At 39.5% G+C, this 22,761-nt stretch overlaps 1 protein-coding gene across 1 annotated transcript; it reads right to left on the bottom strand.

Moving 5' to 3' along the window:
* Window positions 1-114: 114 nt before the first annotated feature.
* Window positions 115-21,909, bottom strand: erich3 (glutamate-rich 3). The gene is made up of 14 exons (XM_061738950.1): window positions 21,766-21,909; window positions 20,293-20,386; window positions 19,177-19,302; window positions 18,992-19,063; window positions 17,878-18,006; window positions 14,084-14,239; window positions 12,979-13,185; window positions 10,122-10,302; window positions 9,837-10,023; window positions 7,570-7,778; window positions 7,305-7,445; window positions 6,763-7,098; window positions 3,588-3,692; window positions 115-3,505 (listed from the first exon to the last, which is right to left on the bottom strand). The coding sequence occupies exons 1-14, from the start codon at window positions 21,783-21,785 to the stop codon at window positions 198-200; spliced, it is 5,271 nt and encodes a 1,756-aa protein (XP_061594934.1). The 5' UTR covers window positions 21,786-21,909; the 3' UTR covers window positions 115-197.
* Between the last annotated feature and the right edge of the window lie 852 nt (window positions 21,910-22,761).

Raw genomic sequence — 22,761 nt, 5'->3', positions numbered from 1 at the left:
AAAATTTCGCGAAAAAAGTTGAAATGTCGAGAAAAAAGTTGAAATGTCGAGATTAAAAAGGAAAATGAAAAAGGAGAAAAAAAAGAAAAAAGAAAAAAAGGAAAAAAAGGTCAAACATTTTTGAAAAAGCTCCAGGAGCCACTAGGGCGGCGCTAAAGAGCCGCGGGTTGCTGACCCCTGCTCTATACGAAGGAGACCTAATGCCGACTCTCAGTCCTCGCACTTGTCAGTAAAGGATATGAAGTGTGGCCGAACAACGATTCGTCCACTGAGAACGTGCTCAGCCTGTCTTTGCTGAGTGTGTGTTTGATGTCTTGGATCAGCTGCACGTCTCTTCTGCCCCCGATAAAGCTCCCTTCTGACGCTTTACGGTGGATTTTTTCACCGTGGAATTCATCCCGACTTCCATCGAGAGATAGAGAAGTCGTGAATTTGGTTATTTGTGTAACTTGCTGGCTTTGTGTGTCGGTTTTGTCGCTGCTTTCATTTATATCTCTCAGTGGACTCATTTCAACATGATGCCCTTCTGGTTTTAAAGAGGCTTCGGTTGTCGCTTGCTGTGCATTCAGGTCTTGGCCAGTGTTGGTGGTGCTCTCCCCACCTCGGATGTCAAAAACATTCTCAGGTTTTCCACTGACTGCAGAATGTTGAGAGCCTGGCAAGCTTTGTACATCAGATTTAGAAAAACCATGTCGCTCATGTTCTTGTGAGGTTTGTCCAGCTTGAGCCTCGTCTTCTCCTAGAGGTTCCCTGCTTCCCTTGTACTCCTCTGACTTCTCCATCCTTTTCACACACTCTTTGTCATTGTCTCCAGTGTCTTCATTTAGCATTGGAAACTTCCCCTCAGTCTTCTCCGCCTGAAGTGTGGCTTCGGTGGGGTCAATCTCAGACTGTCTACCGTCACCATGAACGTCTTCAAGCTTTGACTGCAAAGCTTCTATGTGAAATGTCTCCTTTCTCTCCTTTTCATCTACTGTCTTGTGCACTTCTTCTTCATCTCCAGACATCCGTGCACGATTTCTTATGCTCTCTGATCCTGGCAGCTCTGTGGAGGATGATTTTATATCGTCAGAGTTGGATCCTTGTGCATTTGAAATATCTTCCCTCAGATCCTCTAAGGGCTCGACATATGTCTCAAAAAACTTTGACGTTTGGTGCGTGTTTATCCAGTTTGTGACCAAATCTATGTTGACTTCTCTCACTAAGGCCTCTGGAGTTTCTTCATCATCTACAGCGTTGGTCTGTTGTGCGTCATCCGCCTTATTGTTTTGTGCCTGAGGTTTGAACAGCACGCTCGCTCCCTCCTCAGAGGCGTTGCTCGCATCCTCTGTATCCGCTCGATTTTCTCCGTCTGCAGCAGAGAGGTCGGTTCCAGCTGCATTTTCATTAGTCGTAGGCTGTTTGTCAGTCTTGGACTCAAACGTCTTCTCATCTACCTGGTTAGCTGAACCTCCTACATCAACAGCTATGAGCATGGAGGACTTTTCCAGATCCTCTGAGGGAGCAGCCTCATCGATGATGCTCTCAGTGAGGCCGCTATTTTCCATGAAATCCAACTCCCTGTTTCGATGACTGAGATCAGACTTATTACCACGTTTATCAGGCTCCATTTCCTCCCTGGCTTTTCTCTCACCTAATGTAGGGTCCAATTTTGATTCTGTACCAGATATTTCCGACTCAACATCAACATCCTCACGCTTTTCAGCAGTGTCTCCACGCACTACAATCACGTCTTTAAGTTCCGAGTTATCACCTTCAATTAACTCCTCTGTGTCCCTCACTTCTTCACCTCCACCTGATGTTTTCAAGTCAGTGTTTTCTTTGTCTAAAATTTCTTCTTCATCCTCTTGAAGTTTGCTTGCAGATCCAACAGAAATCTCCCCATTTTCAGCATCAATTTCTCCTTTGTCACTTGATCTTTCAGTGTCTCCGCCAACATTTTCAACTTCTGATATATTTTGTGTCTCTTCAGTTGTTTCTTTTCCTTTAATGGCTTCAGTGCCACCGGCGTCCTCTGACTCTACATTATTGGCCGAACATAATTCCAGGTTCTCTTGATCCAAGTCTGCTTCTGCACTTACTCCAGGTTCCTCTGTAATCTCAGGTTCTCCTGTGGTCTCTTCGGTTGCATCTTTTTTCTCTTCGCATTCTTCATCATTTTTAATCTCTGTAACTTTGTCTTCACTATCATCTTCCTCTGGCTTTTCTACTTCATCATCTTTTTCATCCGCAGGCATTTTTGTCTCATTTCTTTCTTCACCCTCATAACTTTTATTATCTCTCTTTGATTCAGGTTCCAGTTTTGTATTTTCAACATGTTCACAATCCTCTCCTTTGCCAGTCTTTTCTTGTTCTTCTATGTTCTCCTGATTTACTTTATCTTCCTCATCAAGAGTAATCTCAGCTTCCTCTTTATTTTCTTCACCTTTTGTATTTGTATCATTTGCACTTGCCTCTGCAAAGCTTTCCTTTTTTGAAATACTTTCATCTGTCTTGCTTTCATCATTGCCCTCTTCCTCTGCTTTATTATTTTCCTGGGTTTTTTCATCTTCTGTCTCATCTGAATTGATATGAGTTTGTTTTTCTTCTTCCTCATTCTCCTCATTCTCAGAGTTTTGTTTCTTTATCTTTTCATGTTCTTCTACAACTTTTTCCATCGTCTCCTCTCCCGGCTCACACTTTTCCTGCCGACTTTCGTTCATACGATCGTTAGCTCCTGACATTTGTTCAGCAGCTTCTTTATTTTCATCTTCACCTCTCTCATCTCTTCCCTTTTCCTCGCTTGTGTCTGCTGTTTCTTGAACTGTGCTGTCTCCATGCTCCTGTGGCAAGCTGCTTGAATTCTCTGCGTTGACTACAGTTTGTGGTGTTGCAGCTCTGTCCTCGCCGTCTGCCTGCAGCCTCTTCTCTGTGCCGGCTTCAGGTGCCTCTTCACAGCTGAGGACGTCTTGCTCCTCTGAGGACTCTGCTTTGATCTCCATTGTCTCCCTTAATGCCTCCGCCTCCGCCTCTGCATTATCAGGCACGACTGCCTCATCAGTCTTTTCACTCGGCTCTGATACTGATGAGTCATCCTCTTTTTTGCTTTTTGCCCTTTGCCCCGTCTTGTCGGGCTGTATTTCAGTCTCTGCAGTACTCTTCTCCTCCCTTTCTTCAGCATTCTCTTCTGCAGCATCAGCAGATTGAGCTTCCTCAACGGGATCTGCCATCTTGTTATCTTGTGCCATATTTTCCTCACTTAGAGTAAGCTGTGCTTCACCTTGATCCTCTGATTTCTCTCTCTCTGCAGTGGCTTTATCCTCTCCGGCACTTTCATCTTCCTCGGCCCCCGTAACCTTGTCATCTTTGGTGCTATTGCTGTTGTCACAAGGCTCTTGCTCTGCATCATTGTGTTTCTCTTCTTGTTTCTGCACCACTTCACTAGTAACAGTTTCCTCACATTTGATCTCTTCTACAGGTGTCTGCTGTTGCTCTGAAAAGGTAACAAGCGTGTCTGGAGTTTCACCTGTGAACAAAAATAAGACCTGGTATACAAACATGTGGTGAAGTGTAGATTGCTAATTCAATATAAAAGCTAGAAGTGATACATTTGTCTTCCTGTCCAGGACCTTTATGTGAGGGCTCCTCCTCCTCAGTACTGGCATCACTGAGTTCAGGTTCAGAGCTGCACTGGGCCTTCAGGATGGACTCTACTGAGGAAAGACAGACACATGCAACATGTGATTACAGACGTTTCAACACCAGACTGATCTATGATATACAGAAGTTTAAATTAATAAGGCACAGCAGAAACACACAGCCATTTAATGTCTCTAATTTGCCCAGAAAAAAACAAGTAGGCAGGCAGCACGGTTCTTAGTGGTTAGCACTGTTGCCTCACAGCAAGAAGGTCCCCGGTTCGACTCCCAGGCCCAGCAGGACCTTTCTGTGTGGAGTTTGCATGTTCTCCCGTGCTTGCGTGGGTTTCCTCCCACAGTCCAAAAACATGCATGCTAGGTAAATTGATCATTCTAAATTGCCCGTAGGTGTAGGTGTGAGTGTGTCTGGTTGTTTGTGGGGACTGTGGGTGGAAACTAGCATTTCTGCTAAACCTGGTGTATTTACACTGCTTAATGTAGTGTTCATGAATATGCATTGTTCCGTCTAAATAAACTTTGAAATGAAGTAATCAACTAACGTACAAAATGTTAGATGTTGACACCAGTACACTACCAAAATGGAAACATAAAGCAAACCTTTTATATTAAGCCTGCTCTTTCATAAAATATTCAAAGGAGGCAAGTGAATCACTTAACTTCAGACCTCAACAGTTCAGTGGAAACAATTCTCACAGCAATTTAACCATGCGAATTTTTATAGAATGTATGAGTTCATTTTTTGACAGTAGATAAAAAATAAAGATATATTTGTTTGGGTTTATGCAAAACATGAAGCTTCAGCAGTTCTTTACAACTGCATGTTTTGGCTTTTTGAACCATTTGCCCACATGACCATGATTCTCAATCAGAAATTAGTGTAATGCCTTTTCTGAGTTGGGGATGAGGGGTTGCCTCAAGCGGAGGAGTTTAAGTATTTGGGGTTTTTGTTCTTGCCTGATAGATCAGACCCACTTCAAGAATAATGTACTCGAAAAGCATATTTACATTTGCTCGTGGAATGTCTAGATTCCTTGGCTAGTTTTGTTCATGAGTGAGGAGAGAATGGAACACGAGATCGACAGGAGAAACGGCGCGGCATCTGCAGTTATACGGACTTATCTGTCGTGGTGAAGAGTGAACGGGGCCAAAAGGCTAGGCTCTCTGTTGTACCGGTTGATCTAAGGCCAACCTTCACCTATTATCATTAGCTGTATCCAGTACTCGAGTTGTAAAAAAAAATCAGGGGGGATGGTGGATTTTATCATATGGGGACAGATAATTTGTGCTGATTACAAATAATATAATATATTACAAATAATAGCAGTGACCAAAACACCTGCAGAAATACTGCAGGAATGACATAGCAGCAGTTAAATGCAGCCTTCTGTAAGCTTTAAATATTCACTGGGCTTACATCAAATACATCAAAACACAGCAATAAAAAACACTTTTCTGAACTTATCAATATGACTCTGTCCTTCACAGGATAAGTAAAATGGATCACTGCAAAAACTCACAATCTTAACAAGAATATTTGTCTTATTTGTTAAAATGTCTCATTTTAGTAAAAAAATCTCTAAATCTTACACAAGACTCATCACTGGAAAAAACAAAAATTTTCACCTGTTTCAAGTAGATTTTCACTTGAAATAAGTAGAAAAATCTGCCAGTGGAACAAGATTTTTTTGTTGTAATAAGAAGATAAATCTTGTCCCACTGGCAGATTTTCCTACTTATTTCAAGTGAAAATTTACTTGAAACAGTTGAAAATTGTCAAATAAGTTATTTTTCTGGTGATGACTCTAAATGTTGAAATAGCAGTAAAACCACATTCATTGATGAAATGACATAAGGGATGGAAAGGGGGGATGGCAGTTTTACAGGGGGGATGATTTTGACCGTTTTTATTTCAGGGGGGGATGCCATCCCCCCTCATCTCCCCTCATCCCCCCTCATCCCCCCTCAACTCCAGTATTGGCTGTAGGTAGTGAGCTAAGAATGAGAGTGTGAATACAAGCATCCAAAATGAGTTTTCTCCAAAAGCTGGCTGGACTCTCCCTTAGAGACAGGGTAAGATGTTTGGCCAGGTGCTGCTCCTCCACACCGAGAGAAGCCAGCTGGAGTGGTGCAGGCATTTGGTTGGGATGACCCCTGGGCAGGTGATTTAGGTATGTTCAATTTGGAAGAGGCCCGGGGACAGACACAGGACACGCTGGAAAGATGATATCTCTTGGCTGGAGTGTGAATGTTTCAGAAGAGCTGAGAAAGAGGCCCGGCAGAGGGGGGTCTGACCTCTGCTCAGGCTGAGCCTGAGACCCAAGCAGAAATTATTGGATGGATGGAAGCCCATATGTGTTTAATTAGTTTACATTGCTTCATTAAATAAAAAAAATAATAAAGAAAATAAAAAACAGATTCACTAAGCAGTTTCCTTAAGAAGACTGCATTATTTTAATAATTGATCTGCAACCTGGAAGGATGCAAATCATCATCGTAAAGGAAGAAAAACAGTTTGTGTATTCCATTATCAGCACGTGAGCATTGCAAAAGAATTATGCAATGTCACAAAGTTTATTTCTATCCGATGTTGCATAATTATTTTGCAAAGGATATTTATGAATCAGGCGTAAAATCTAGTAAAAAATCTCATGCAGAAAAATATGTGTAATATATATTTTCAAGAGATGTTCCAACAAAATATATAATACATATATTTTTCTGCATGAGATTTTATATTAGATTTTACGCCTGATTCATAAATATCCATCACAAAATCCCCACATATATGAAGAAAGAGAAAACAATGTAACACAATTATTTTACCTATGATTAAAAAGTAAAAACATCACCTTAGTTTAACTGTTTTATAATGTCACAGGTCAGTGTTGCTGTGTGACAATGAATATTATTCATTTATTCATTCAATTATATCAGGGCCTTTTTAACATTTTACTAAAATCATGTTCAAATCTACATGTAGTTGCAGCTCACAAACTCAAATAGGATGCTTTTGACTGCAGCCCTAGATGAGATAATAGTGAAAATTCTCTTATAAAGGAGGAAGTTGTACCTTTACTTTTACTTTGGTGAATTTCTACAGCTGCATCTATGGGTTTATACTGACCCTTCTCCTGTTCCTCCAAATATTTGCTCTTCTCTACTGTTTTTTGGTCTGCTGATGTTTTATCACTGGGTTTATGCTCATTCCCAGAGGGGGGGCTGGTCTTTTTGTTCTCACCAGCACTGTCCTGGGTTTCTGAGGCTTTGGCCAGAGCAGACTCTGCCCCACTAGCAGTAGTTTCTTCAGGATTTCTTTCATCGTTCTCGTCTCTTGGAGCAGCAGCTTCTTCTCGATCATCCTCTTTAGTCTGATTCTCATCCTCGTCTTTTATGACTTCAGCATCGCTCTCCTCCCGATCGCTGCCTGACAAGCTGGAGGAGCCTGAATCAGACCCTATGTCTTTTGTGTGAGAAAGAAGAAACGTTTGAAAAACAACAAAAATGATCAAACCTCAAACATATACATTTAATGCTAATGAGTATTTACTGTCAAAGAAGGAAAATTAAACATTGGATCTGGTCATTTAGTTTCTTAATGACTATAAATATTTTGAATATTGATCTATTTTACTGGGATTTATGTGTTGAAGCCTTCAATTCACCCACCATCCATCTCGTCCTCAGTTTCAGAGGCATCTTTCTCTTTAACCTGCTTTTCAGTGTCACTAGATGGAGTAGGTGATTTCTCTTCTTTAGCCGGTGTCTCTTCTAAAGGACCTTCATCTGCTTCAAAGTCTTCTTCGTAGTCTGAAAAAGCAGAAGCATAGACAGAAAAACACATTAGTTTACATGTTGTGCAAAACAATCTGCTAACCTTTAATTATGAGGAAGTAATGCTTTAGTTTGTATACAGATATTTGTGAAATTATACCATCTCTGACTTTGTCTTCTGCTGGTGCTGTTTGTTCTGGGACTTGAGTCTCCGTGTCATATGTTTGGCTGGTTTCACACTTCCCAGTCCTCTCTGTCTCCATTTCAGGTGGATGTTTTGAGCTCATGGCTGATTCCTCTGGACAATCTCCTCTGAGCCTCTTTGGTGGAGGAGTGGGCTTTTTGTCCAGTCCCATTGCAATGATGCACCTGAAATTCACAAGAACTCTTGCTTACGTCAGATCTACACTGGTCTCATCTCTGTCCATTAACCAGCACAAAGTACTTCTTTAAAAAAAATTCTGACAGCAGTACAAAACTATACATGCATATCAATGTTTTGAAATTCCTAAACAAAGTTAGAGAGGTTTTATTTGGGGGTTACATTTTTTTCTGTGTGTCTCATACTGTTTTAGCAGAAGAATGGTAATTTCAACCTAATCCAGAGTAAAATATCTTGCAGCTAAATGCCTCACTGTGTTCTTCAACCTACAACCTGCTAACTCTCTTATGTTGTGTCAAGTTATATGTCAAGTAGTGTACGCTTAGTTTTTAAAAGTGTATATAAGTGCCTTTTACAACCAAGCGATGAGATCAAAACACGTGCCAAGACAGTCAAATTCTACACTGGCTTCACTTTTCAAGACAGAAAATGCACGTTAGGTTAGATTAACTAGTGCAGCTCATGACCACAGAGGTCAAAAGTGTGGGCCCTCTTGCTCCATGTCAGCTGGAATATGTTCCAACAACCACAATAATCAACAGATCCTACAATTTTTTTAAGGGCTTAAATGTGCCTTTAAGCTTAAAGGGTACCTATTTTAAACAGGCCTTGAATGTCTTAAAAACAAGCTTTGGATTGTTTTTGCTAAATGAATTAGAAATTCAGCCTCTGAGCCATGCAGAATTCTGAGTGGGCGGGGCTATGATAATGAGGCTCTGTGCTGATTGGCTGCCTGAATGACCCGATACACCGCTACGAAAAAATGGCGGAAGCTCTGGCCGGCGGAGTTAGTTGTGGGTGTCACTACCTGATGTGAGTCCGCTACCCGATTTGAGTCACGCATGCGCAGTTGCGTCCAACAACAGGTAATGTTATGCTATATAAGGGTATTGATGCAAAACATCTTTATATTATTTTTGGCAAAAAATATTTATATTATTTTTAGCAAGCATAGCTAAGCATGATAGCCAAATTACCTTTCAAGATGTAATTACTCATAGAACGAGTAATCTTCCATTTGTCAGCTTTTCCCAAACTAGGATGAAACTTCCGGATTCCATGTAGGCATGGAGATAATGGAAAACATTAAAGTCGCTCATTTTAATCAATAATTGGGTAATGACAACACTACTTCTCCACTGAAATGCACATGTTGGACGCGACTGCGCATGCGTGACTCAAATCGGGTAGCGGACTCACATCAGGTAGTGACAGTGGGCGTGGTTTCACGCATCGGAGGCCAACCTGTAACCAGAGACGTTCAATAAACGAGACAGCCACTACGGTTCGGTTTCCTGTATCTGTGTCACGTGACTGCCCCGCCCCTTTAGGAGACAGGAAGTAGGTCCTGAGTCTATTGAATCCTGTGGGAAAAGTGAACGTGAGCACAGATTATTACCAATTCCTTCGCCCCATAGTAACCTAAGTAAATATGGGACCCATTTTCCAAAAGCCACAAACCTTCTGAACATTCTGACACCAAAATGGCAATTTTCAGACCGACAGATTAGGAGAAAATGAACTTTGTTTGAGACCTGTCTCTGTCTGAGCAACACACTCTCGCGAGATTTGGCTCTCATCGCTTTCCCATCGGATAAAATGAAGTTTAAAACGAAATAAAAACTTGCTTCTTTGCTTAATAATACTGTTATTTTTATTATTTAAGTCTTTTTTGAAGAAAGTTGTACTGTATCTAGTGTTGTTTGTTCCAAAACGATGTGGGGAGAGGGGCGACCACGCCCACTTAGGAGACAGGAAGTGTTTACCATTTCATACCATTGGCAGTAACGGTAATGCGCTATCTTCTGTATAGAGGATCTTTGCTGTAACCATGTAAATCGCATTTTCGTTACGTAACGAAAGGGAGCAGAACGGCTCGTAGAACCCACATCACACTGGACGGCTCATCCAGGCGGCTGTACAGACACTGCAGAATTTGGTTGCTTTCCTCCTTCTCTGAGTTGGCAGGCTGAGGGGAGACCACTTTATATAGTTTAAAGCAAGAGGAAATGTGTTTTCATAATAAGTCCCCTTTAACATCTTACTTGTAACATGGAGATGCACCCTCCACGCTAGAAAGCCCGAAGTGCCCATGCCTGCCGCCAAGGCGAGAGCCTTTCCGGTGCTTGAACTCACAACAGGAGCTCAGCCGCTCCACCTGCAGTCCGTTCAGGAAGAAGGTCAAGCTGAAGGGGAAACCTCTGTGCCGCCTTGAAATGAACTTAAAAGTCTCTGAGGACGAGATCAAGAAAACAAATGAGGCGAACATGCTATCCCAGATCCTGTGACATGTCTCTGCCTATGGTTTGTCTTATTTGACCCAGACTTACCTCCCTCAAGCAGCTTTCCTTTGTACACGCAAAGGTTTTCCCCTCCACAGTGCTGCTGAAACACTTTAACCTCATCCCTCATGTCATTCAGGTCATGGGACAGGTGTAGCGTTTTGCCAAAATACACCATGTTCACACACACTCGGCTCTGGTGAACAGTGGTTCTCAGCCATGGGGGGTCCTAAAAGACAAAAAAAATAAAAAGAGAGAGAAAAATTGATGGGAGATTCAGACTCCAGAATAAAGTTATCTCCAGATTCTAAATGGGTGAAAGTGTGGATTCTATGGCAGCTAATCCATGAGTGAAAACGATGGTTCATACTCCCTGAACCACTCTTTCACAATATGAGCCCAGTGCTTCCCGGGACTGTCAGATTGCACTGTGTGGATATATGTGGATGACAAAAATCTGTTGATGGAAAAACATAGCGCTTCATTTTTTTCAGGTTGTGAGGTCTGTTGCACTGGTGAATCTAGAGCAGGGGTCGGCAACCCGCGGCTCTAGAGCCGCATGCAGCTCTTTAGCGCCGTCCTAGTGGCTCCTGGAGCTTTTTCAAAAATGTTTGACCTTTTTTTTCCTTTCTTTTTTCTTTTTTTCTCCTTTTTTCTTTTTTTTCTCTTTTTTCCTTTTTTTTACCTCTTTTTTTCTTATTTTTTCCTTTTTTTCTTCTTTTTTTCCTTTTTTCCTCTTTTTTTCTTCCTTTTTCCTTTCCTTTTTAATCTTGACATTTCGACTTTTTTCTCGACATTTCAACTTTTTTCTTTACATTTCGACTTTTTTCATGAAATTTTGATTATTTTCTCGACATTTCGACTTTTCTCTCAAGTTTGTACTTCAACATTAATCTTGACATTTTGACTTTTTTCTCGAAATTTTGACTTTTTTCTCGACATTTTGACTTTTTTCTCGAAGTGCATAATAAAAAAAAATATATAATATAAAAACATGCAGCATGTGTTGCCTTCATTCTAAGGCTTATACAAGACTTTTCATTTTTTGTGGCTCTAGACAAATTTGTTTTTTGTGTTTTTGGTCCAATCTGGCTCTTTCAAGATTTTGGGTTGCCGACCCCCGATCTAGACCTAACCATCTGAAACAACCCTAGATAGTAACACCACCCCCACTGGCTGGCATGGTCTAGGCCAGGGGTCTTCAACTAGTCCTCAAGGTCCTGCATGCTTTAGATGTTTCCTAGGTCTTACACACTTCACTCATATGAGTGGGTCATTACCACACTGGTGCAGATCCTGGTGACAAGCTGATGGAGATCGATTCATTTGAATTAGGTATGTTAAAGCAGGGAAGCATCTAAAATATGGAGGACAGACCTCGCAGGACCTTGAAAACCAGAAATGATGAACCTGCATAGTCTAGGGCAGGGGTCACCAATCCTGGTCCTCGAGGGCCGGTGTCCTGCATGTTTTAGAGTTTTCTCTCCTTTAACACACCTGATTCTAATTAATCGATCTCCATCAGCTTGTCACCAGGATCTGCACCAGTGTGGTCATTGTGTCATTGACACAATTCTCTTAATGAAATCTAAACTTTTATCACGGTGCAATGATGCAGCGAAACATGTAAAACATGCAGGACACCGAGGACCTCGAGGACCAGGATTGGTGACCCCTGGTCTAGGGGCTCGATGGTGGGTGCATCACTTCATCTCTCACTCCATCCATTATCTATACCCGCTTTATCCTTTGCAGGGTCACGCTGGAGCCTATCCCAGCTATTTTCAGGTGAGGACAGGTCGGGCCAGGGAGTCGAACCGGGGACCTTCTTGTTGTGAGGCAACAGTGCTAACCACTAAGCCACCGTGCTGCCCTCATCTGCCACTCATGAGGGGTAAATCTGGCCTCCCCAGGCCACATTTTGCACTTCACCAATGTTTATGTTGCTTAGCAAACTGGAGCTTTATTTTTTTCAATTTTCCTTGATAAGTAGTTTTCTCGAGGCTCCAGTAGTAGGCCTATGAGTTCATATCATGCATTCGCTTTGCATTATGTGAGAAGAAACACGTTCACATCAAACATTACAAGATTACAGTTGTACTTTGTTTGACTTGTTGACTTCCTTTGATTAGATTTCACTGAATATTTAAGTGATCTTCCCATCACACATGTTCTTTAAAATAGCTTGATATGACTGTTATGAATATGAATATGAATGTTGTTGTTAAATTAACCCTCCCTCTAAGTTTATTTTGTAAATATACCACGCTTAACAGTAATCTAGCCCCATTTAAAATAGGGCTGCATGATACTGGGAAATGCAACAATATTAGGATGTGATAACTGTGGTGAAAAAATAACCTGCAGCAGGTAAAAACAAAGTTTATGGTGTAAATCCCTCTGTACTTCACAGCAGCATTCATGTTAGTAACATAGTTTTGTTAACAGCACCTACATCAAAACCTGAACAACACCAATAATAACCCTCTTCATGTAATTAAACATCTAGACTGGCATTTTGGGTGGTAACATTTAACCTGATTGGCCAAATACAAAAGCAACATTTAGAGGGTGAATGCATAGGCATTTTGAAAATAAGACTATTATTTACTGTTTTTGTTTTTGCGATATTGATATTTTGCATGCTGACACTGCAAAAACAAAACACATTGCAACATAAAATGTTCCTCAGTGTAGTTCCGTACTTTTTTCACTTTTTGGCATTTTAGGAGTGTAGACATACAAACTTACCATACACACACATGCAAATGTGTCCACACAGAAAAATAAATTACATTCTCTAAACTCTATGTCAACTCCTTTGAAACAACTTTGTTATACTACCGGTAATTAAATCCCCACAGACTACGCCTTTTGTTTGTTCCAGGCAAACAGATTTTCAGACCTCACTGACGTCAGTCGCAGTGGAAGCAGTGGCAGTGCGCAGTCGGCGGCCTCTGATGGTGCTGCTGGGAGTGACCTTTACCCCCCTCTCTTTCCTCTTCATGGCTGGAGGTACTGGTGTTAAAAAGTTGTTGATGACTGGGAGGGAGTAGGGAGAGGTGCCATTGGAGGCCTCCGTTGTGGCCAAACATCTGCGGGACTCATCCATCTGGGAGAGAAGTCAATGAAGTCTGAACATGTGCGCAAATGATAAAAAACTACTACTACTTAGGGCTGGGCGATATATCGAGATTTTAATATATATCGATATACTTTCAAACGCGATATGGTACGAGACAATATCGTTTATATCGATTATTTAAAAAAAAAAAATATTTTTTTTAATGATTTTGATATAGCTTATTTTGTGACAAATTGACTTGAATGTTTTATTTGAGATTTGCACAAATGTTTTGTTATTTGCACAACTGTCAACCTCAGTGGAAAAGTTTGCCTGTTACTGTCTACATTGTATTATTTGCACAGTGTATTTTAATTTAATTGTTATGCAGGAAAGGGATATTTGTTTTATTTTATTCAAGAAGCATTTTTATTCTATATATGCAGGCAGTTTATTTTTATATCATTTGTTTTATACATTTTAATATTGTGCAGACCTCTGTTAATAAAAGTACCTGTGTGACATTTGGCACGAGGCTTTGTATTAAAACTGACTGTTTTTTAAAGGGTTTGCCTCAGAAAAAGAAGCTAACAGAGATGCTATGCTATAATGCTTTGGGGAAAACCCCAATTATGGCACAGAAAAAATATCGAGATATATCGAGTATCGCCATTCAGCTAGAAAATATCGAGATATGACTTTTGGTCCATATCGCCCAGCCCTACTACTACTTGTTCAGTACATGTAAGACTGCTTGGCAGTCTCACAGTGTGCCTTTTAGAAACAGATGTGTAATGTAATGTATAATCAATGAAGTTAAAAAATATGATCATGTGTCCATACTGTCTAAAAAATACTGAACGAGAAGGCATTTTGAACATTGGCTACATAAATTATGACTTAAAATTAGTTTAATAAATTAGATTTTTTTCAGTGCGACACTCACAGTGCTGTTGAACAGCTGGTCGTTGTAAAGGCAGGACTCTTGCAGTCTGTACGAGCCACGTCGAGCTGAAGCTGTAGTGCTCTTACTGTGGATGGGCTTCAGGCGCACCGGCCTCTGCATCTTCCCTGGAGCCGTATTGGGTCGAGACGAGCTCGGCTATACCAACCATAAAGTTTGCAGGCTGCTCATTACATGCATTGCTGGTATAGTGATTGTATCACTCTAACCCTGTAAAAGTGACTTTCTGTCTCACATGACACAATAACTGCAACTGTGTTCCTAAAAAGCAACATAGTCACTGCGTTTTGATATACTACTCTACTATCTTTTGTTCCTGTTTTTCCTTTGCAAATATATGCATGATACACTTAAATGCTACATACATATATATATATATATTACTTGTGACATACTTTATATAGTTTGCTGTTGTGGCATACTAGTTTTCAAATTAGGTTCTATGAAGTTTCAATTACTATAGTATTTTTTTATTTTTTTTTTTAAAAGAGGAACCTTTAACAAGTTAGTGATAAATGAAGACGGCAACATGTGGTTGCAAATTAAACATAAGTTGTGTTTCTATCTTGTCATTTTCTCCAGTACATTTCCAGGCACGTGTTTATAAAGACTAAACCTGCTGAGGTGTGAGATGTTTGCAGACTTGAGAAGTGGAAGATGTCTCAGGGGAAAACATTGAGATCAAGGACAGGATTACTGGCTCTGTGTGTTCTGACTCAAGCTCTGTGACTTTCTATGCTTCACTGATAAAATGCTCTTAATCCAACTACCTCACTAAGAACACTTGTCAGCCTAAGAGCAAACAGCTGCCGATGTTGCCTTTAAACTCAGCCGTCAATTTTGGTGTGAATACGGCAGCTAGCAGCATGAACAAATAATTTTAATTGCAGATAGACATTCAGCATTGATGACATAAGTCAACAATGCAGGATGTGTGTATGGGGATCAAATGTTTCTTCTCTTTCTCACAAAAACAAATTGGATGTCTAAACTGGTCTAAGCTGAATATATTTTTTGACAGAAAAGATTTTTATTTTGCATGTAATACTATATATTGTTTTTACTCATTTTCATGTTAACCTCAAAAATATAATTATCAACATCAAACCAGATTTGAGTTACATGGAAGAATAAATATCATTCCCATCATTTTATTCGAATCATACCAGAATTTGACAATTGCTTTCCATAAACATTGAAAAACACAAGCATTTTTTTCTTTTAATGAACAAAACTTCTGTTCAGTGAGACAAAGAGATTCTGGTACGCAGAGATTTGCTCCTCCATCTTTTTCCAGTCTTACTGCAGCTTACTGTACGAACATGCGAGTGACATCACTCTATTGATCAAATTTTTTATGAAAAATATGTGACCCACTTTTCAGGTTTAGCTGCGAATCTGGACATTTGATTTGACGCATCAGATGCAGCCTGGGTAGCTATACACACTCACCTCATGAAAATTGTCCCATGAAATGGGACTGGTACCCCTCCCATTTACAGCTGTTTTAACTGGTACAGAACATACTGAAACAATGGCAACGGGGCGTGGGTGAGCTTTATGCACACTGCCTGATTCCATATCGTACTTGTTTTGTACACTCACTATTTTGAATAGATGAGTGCATTCACATCAATAATTTTATCTTCACTAATTTTATCTTTACTGCACTCTCAATCATCAGAAAACTGAGTGTGTAATGCTGAAAACTTTCCACACGTCCAATGAAAGTGCAGCATTACGCTTGTAAAAAGGGGGACAGGTTAGACATATGTCATGCTGAGTGTCAGGCTGTGTTTAATCGTTTTATTGTTTTGGAATTTTAGTGTAACATTTTATTTGCATGCATGTTTTGTTGCTTTGTCTAGTTATTGTTTGAAATGTAACTTCTTCTGTTTTTGAGTTGGCATGCAATTACCTTTTGTTTGAGTTGATTAGACACAGCTGAACACAATCAACTGAATCCTGACAGACAGCTGCAGTGGCCAATAAACCACTGCAGGCTGGCCCCCCCAGACCAATGGTGAACGAGGGGAGGGTTTCCTTCCCCTTATATATTCAAGGCAGACATTCAAGCTGGGAGATTTGTGTGAAGAGTGTCAAGAGGATGAGACTATAGAGCATGTTTTACTCAGTTGTGGGAGATATAAGATGGAAAGGGAAACTATGAATAATAAACTGATAGAATTGGAAGAACAGGAAATTAATATTAAAAGTATATTAGGAATGAAGAATAGGAAACATGTGAAGGCATTGCTTGAGTTTTTGAGAGACACTAGATTATTTGAAAGAATATAGTCAAACAGAGAATGAGGGTATGAATCAGTGTCAGTAGGCTGGACCATGAGAATGATCCAGAAGAGGGCGGTAATGCACCGGAGAACTGGATGCCAGCCGCCAATAAACCTGAAGAAGAAGAAGAAGAAGAAGAAGCTGGGAGATTGAACGGACGGACAGAGGCCCATGAGGGACGAGAGTTGATGAACAAGATTAGATGGACTGACGTACAGAGGCCCATGGGGGCCCAGGTGGTTGGGGAGCCCCCGGCGGACTCGGACCGGGGATCCCTGTTGGCGTGGGCCAACAGGGAGGGGGCACTGAGAGGGCACTGGAGGACAGTGAGCCCAGAAAGACTGAGACTGTTCATCTTTAACCTTTTTTAACCTTTTATGGATTGGCCATTTTAGAAACGGTTCTATTTTTAGTGACTCCCCCACCCCTGATTTTATAACCGTCTTGGAGCAATAAATGTCTGTTGCTGCACTCCTGCTTTTTGTTGTGGGTTACTAAGCGCTGCTCACCCTCGAAAGTATTTAATTGGGGACTTGAACCACCCCTGTGACACATATAACAAGGAAAATTGGGTTCATTTTGTTTGGAATTTAAAATTGATGAAAAGTCAAATCTTGGTGGTAACAGGGACAAAGTTTCTGAAGTAGAAAGTTTTCTTTTGTCACTTCCGGTAAGAACACAATAGCATTTGTACATTAGAACGACTCTTCACACACTTAGAACATTTGGAACAATTGTTCTTCACACACTATGTATTTAGGAACACAAAGTACAATTCAGTATGTTTGACTACACTCACAAATAATATACAGAAGTTCCTGTTGAAAACTAAGATGACTGCAAAATCGTTAATAATACCTTGGATCAACAAGTTTTTACTTCAAAACTGACAACTGTCCTTTTTTTTGGCATTTTTGTGTGTCTTTTGTTGACACTAGTCTTGCTAAGATCTAGTTTGTTTCTCTGTTTGGTTATATTTCTACATCCATGACGTCCAGACACAGGTTCTCCTGCTTCAGTTGGCACTGCCCTCTGGAAGTCAAAGCTGGATCCAGAGGAACCAGACTTGGTATTTGTATCCAAAAGGGAAAAGATGAGGATGGCTGTCCAGACTACATTTGATGTCTGATTTTGATTAAATTTGGACTCATGATGAAATGTGACCTTATCCAAATTAAGGAAAATATTTTATCTTGTAAACAGCTCTGACCCATAGATTTAGATTATACTAATATCCCTAGAAGAGACTGTTAATAAATGTCAGGTTTTTTCTAATTATCTTTAACTCTCAGAGTATACTGTAAGAGTAATGTTTAACTTTTCATTGCACTTAAAAATATAAGTCTGATTTGTGTGATGAAGACAGCCTAGTTCATGCCATTTGTAGTACACTTGCAGTGTTGCATTCACAGGCTACGACATATGAAACCTATTGTTACAGAGCAATGCAGTCAAACAACTGAAATAAGTACGTTTGTACTCACAGAACCAGAGGATTCAGAGGGCTCCCTCACTAGCCCAGAGCGCTGTTTGCGGATACTCCTGGTACCCGTGGGTGGGTGTGGAGACAGGATGCGAACAATATCTTCCTCACACCTTTTAGAACGCTCCACCTACCAAACAAGATAATTTACCAGGATGCTCTATATATGTAGCTACACTGAAAGAGTTCAGATCAAATTTGAAGTGTATTTAGACTAAATTATTTTTGTCACTGATGTATAGAATTTGTACTTGTTAAAGACAGTGGCGTCAATTCAGTCGAAGCTAAGGTATGGCAAGGTTACAGAACTTAACTAGAATATCAATCAACACGCTCAGCAAATACTCATCACAGAAGTCTGCTATGTAGCTTATCTGTGTGGTCAAGAAATTGGAACTTTTTCAAATGCAGCCTACAAAAACTCAAAATCTTACCAGGAATATTTGTCTTATTTCTAGTTAAAATGTCTCATTTTTAGTCAAAAAATCTCATTACACTTAAAACAAGAGTCATCACCAGAAAAATAACTTGTTATTTGACAATTTTCACCTGTTTCCAGTAAATTTTCACTTCAAATAAGTAGAAAAAGATTTATCTTCTCATTATAAGCAAAGAAATCTTGTTCCACCGGCAGATTTTTCTTCTTATTTTAAGTGAAAATCTACTTGAAACAGGTGAAAAGGGTTGTTTTTGAGTCTCGTCTTAAATGTAATGAGATTTTTTTTTAATACAAATTAGACATTTTAACTAGAAATAAGACAAATATTCTTGTTAAGATTTTGAGTTTTTGCAGTGTATAATAACTAGTGAAATCGATCATGTTGTTCTGATTTGCATTTGTAGTTATTCTATATGTATTAAGTAATAGAATAATCAATACAAATAGACACAGAGTAAATAAATTTATTTAAAAAACAAACATTTACATTTTCCCTTGAAGCCAAGGTGTGGCGGCTGCCATACCTTGCCATACCCAATTGATGCCCCTGGTTAAAGACACTGCATTTTATTCTTGTTATTTATTCTAACTCTTTTTTTTAACAATTTTTTCATGTAATTTAAGAGACCGTTTAGAAAACAGATCATCATGGGCTGTTGAAATGTAAATGATGTACCTTGATCTTGTGCATTCTTTCCCTCCTTGCCAACTCCTCCAGCCTCTTTTTGATCTCGATTTGGTGGAGACGCTGGGGGAGCAGTGGGACAAATTAGCATCACTTATTATGTGAGCAGAATCACAAATTAGCAGGCAGTGATTATTTTTTTCTTCAAACTGCTTTACTCTTTGAAACAAACCTACTTCCATCTCCAGCACCTTGTGGAAGATGGCCTGGGCCAGGCATTCTCGGACATGTCTCTGGTGGGCTCTCTGAAGCAGCTTGTATCTGTACTCCTTGTCTGGAACAATACGCCCACTCCTGGTGATCTGATGACAACAATACTCTAAGCCAGGGGTGTCAAACTCATTTTGCTTGGCGGGCCGGATTTGACCAATTTTTTTCTGGCGGGCCGCACGCTCAAAATAACAAAAAACGGTGCGAAAATGTTTTTTTCTAATTCTTTTTTTTTACTATTGTTATCTAATCCAATATCAGTTTAGTTAATTTTAAAGGAAATATGCACTTTGTTTACACTCTAATTATGTAAAATATATTTCTTTTCTAGAAATGTCTTGTTTTTTTTCCAAATTATGTAAGATATTTTTAATATAATTTTACAAATATAAACAGAAACAAGTATGTTTTTTTTATATTTTGCTTTTTTATAGGAAATTTAATTAAAAGCAAAATCTTTCTTATTACATCCGAGAGTGTTTCTTTGTGATTTAGAGATTTTTCCAGTACAATTAAGTGTATTTATTTTTAAAAATTGGCGCGAATATTTACGCCAGTGTGCCGAAAAAGTCAGCACTTCTCTTTTAACTGTTTTACTTTGTCACTATCCTCATATTCAAAACTGAAATTCTCCGAATAAATATCTTCTATCATCTTTTTTAGCAGTGATATTTTTCCTGTGAAAGATATAATAGTAGTCAGTTAATAAAAATAAACGACCATCTACAAAGAAATAAAATCGGCAAATGCATTCTAGAAAACTAAAAAAATGGCGAAAACTGCTCTATTTGTGGAATAACGATGGATTTGTAGAAGAAATATATTATCGGATATGCTGCGATTCATGGCAATTATTTATGCCTTCCTTTTTAGCAATTAACGTTTCAGTTTTTTGCGTTGGAAACTTCTCGCGGGCCGCATGAAAATCTATCTCGGGCCGCATGTGGCCCGCAGGCCGCACATTTGACACCCCTGCCCTAAGCGGAGTTTGGTCAAGACGACTTTTACTGACATAAATAGTACAGGTATCCTGAAATGTCTTATATGAAAGCTAATTATACTGAATAACGGTGTTAACTTACCAGTCCTGCTCTTTGTAAGTGTCTCCTGATTCGACTGTTGCTAAAGTACTCTGCAAGATGTTTGTCTGTGAGGCTGTTGTAGGCTGAAATAAGTCTGTGGACAACAACATCAGTGAAAACACAAAAAGAAACATTAGCATTGCCTGGTTTCATGAAGAATGTCTAGACTTTAAACTTTATCTTGATTACAGCTAATCAAATAGTTTACTGGGACACAGCTCATGCTTGTATCCTGGCAGTTGTCCTCTTGTCCTCATTAACAAGACATCAACTTGTCTGAGAGCAGGATGCCTAAGGGAAGCTTTTTTTTTCCCCAATGCAGATTTGATTTCCACCAGCATTTGTGTACAACACAACAGGATCCTACAACCAGAGTCTGTTACTGGTGTCTGATTGCGCAGAGGAATTAGAGGGGACAGCACACTTGACCCTGGAGGCCTGTCCTTTGTGCACCTGTCTTGTTTGGTGCTTGTGCTATTCAGATCTGCCTGTAGTTTTGACCCTGGACCTAAAGCACCTGCCTCATACATGCATAGTTATTATCAATACATTTATTGCAAGTGAATACGCAACTGACTTACCTGGTTAAATAAAGGTTAAATACATATTTTTTTAAATAAAAAAAATCTGAATGGATGGAGGACTTCAAAATAAAAGCTTTAACATGGTAAAAGTCTTAAAGTCACAATGTAAAAGTACTCTGCTTAATCCTGCAATGAAAACAATGCATCCATGTAAAACTACTGACAAAATACACTGACGTTATAAAGTAAAAAGCTATTTTTAATGCTTCAGAACTAGCCCTAAGTCATTTATTAATATACTGAATCATCATTACTGATGTTATAATATTTGAAAAATAATTTGGGAGTTTGAGGTGGTTTTCATTTTAACAACTTACTATTACTTGTTTTATGATTCAACAATTAGGAAATCCACTGGGTTTTTAAAACTTTTTTAATGCTTAGCCGCACAGCAACTTCAGTTTGACCAAAAAACAGTGTTTCTCTGTGAATGCAGAACACAATGGATTTATAAAGTCTTGTCAGTTTTAACGTAGATACATTGCAGCACAAATAATTAAACAAATAAATCAACAACAAATACAATACCTATTGGCAGGCAGTCTCTTTCAAAATAGTGATCACACTTTTTTTTTTTTTTTTTAAGTTTAATAAAAGCTTTTCATCAATACACACGATACCCTAAGTATTAGCCTAGAGATTTTGTTTTACCTTCAGTCAGAGATGTTTATACTGCAGGACATTTTACCTCTGGCTGTTGAAGTATCAGTGAATTTATATTTTGGTTTGCAAGAAGAAAAAAAGAAAATTAAAAAAGAAAAAAAGTTAATAATAACAAAAAGCAACACAAGGGTAAATATTAACAGATTTCATGGGGTGGTGGTATCGTTTCACTGAAATCTTACGGCTATTTTCGTTATTGAATATGAAGAGATTAAACTGCTCCTACCCTGGGTTGTGATGGCTCATGGTTTTCAGTTCGCACTCTGCTTGAAATAATCCCAATAATGGACTATAAAAGACCGCGGACTCTTCTTGGTCTTGTTGGAGGATAGCCAGTACAGTCTCAGGTCAGGTAGAGTTGTTAAAGTGCAGCAGCAGATTGTGAGCTGCGCTGGAGCTGCAAGTCTCCACCACCGAGGTGACGACACCTGGCGGTTGCCATGGAGACCACGTCACGACGCGGCCAGAGCCTGGTTTCCGCTTTCAGGGTCCTTAACCTGATTTATGGTTCCGCGTTACACCAACGCAGAGTACACAACGCCGTAGGCTCTGCGTCGATTTAACGTGGAACCATAAATCAGCCATTATGCCTGGAAACTGTAATACACAGACGCACAGGGCTACACGCAACCACACACATTTTGAGCTATACAAACTTTGACATATCAGATTTTTCGGACAGTTGTGTGCAAAAGTAGCTAATAATTCTTATAAAAAATTTAAATAAATAAGGACAACAAATGAGTTGGTTTTTGGCTTTTACTTATGCAGAGCTGTTAGGTCTCACCAAAAGGTAAAAAAAAAAAAATCAAAAAAAAAAAATCAGTTGGATTAAGGTCTGGGCTTTGACTGGGGCTTTATAAAATGTTGATTCATCATTTTTTGGGCCATAGATTTGCTGGTGTGTTTTGGATCTATGCCCTGATTTCCACCAAGTCATGCTTGACATAAATCCCCACATTTACCTCAAGATAAGGATAAGGATAAGGATAATCTTTATTGTCTCTCTTGAGAGAAATTTGTCTTGGACAAAAACTAGAGACTCCAGGCACCACATATATAACAAAACATATAAAATCACAATAAACAAAAACACATCGTCATATCCCCCCGCTCTTTGCATGCCCCCTCGCAATGTCCTGAAAAACACCTCTACACAAAAAATACCTTGCTACAGCAACATTATTGCACTTCCCTCTACACATATAGCAGCATAATCATT

The sequence above is a fragment of the Cololabis saira genome, chromosome 13, assembly GCF_033807715.1.
Source record: "Cololabis saira isolate AMF1-May2022 chromosome 13, fColSai1.1, whole genome shotgun sequence".
Taxonomy (NCBI): Eukaryota; Metazoa; Chordata; class Actinopteri; order Beloniformes; family Belonidae; genus Cololabis; species Cololabis saira.
This window is presented reverse-complemented; position numbering and strand designations above follow the sequence as displayed.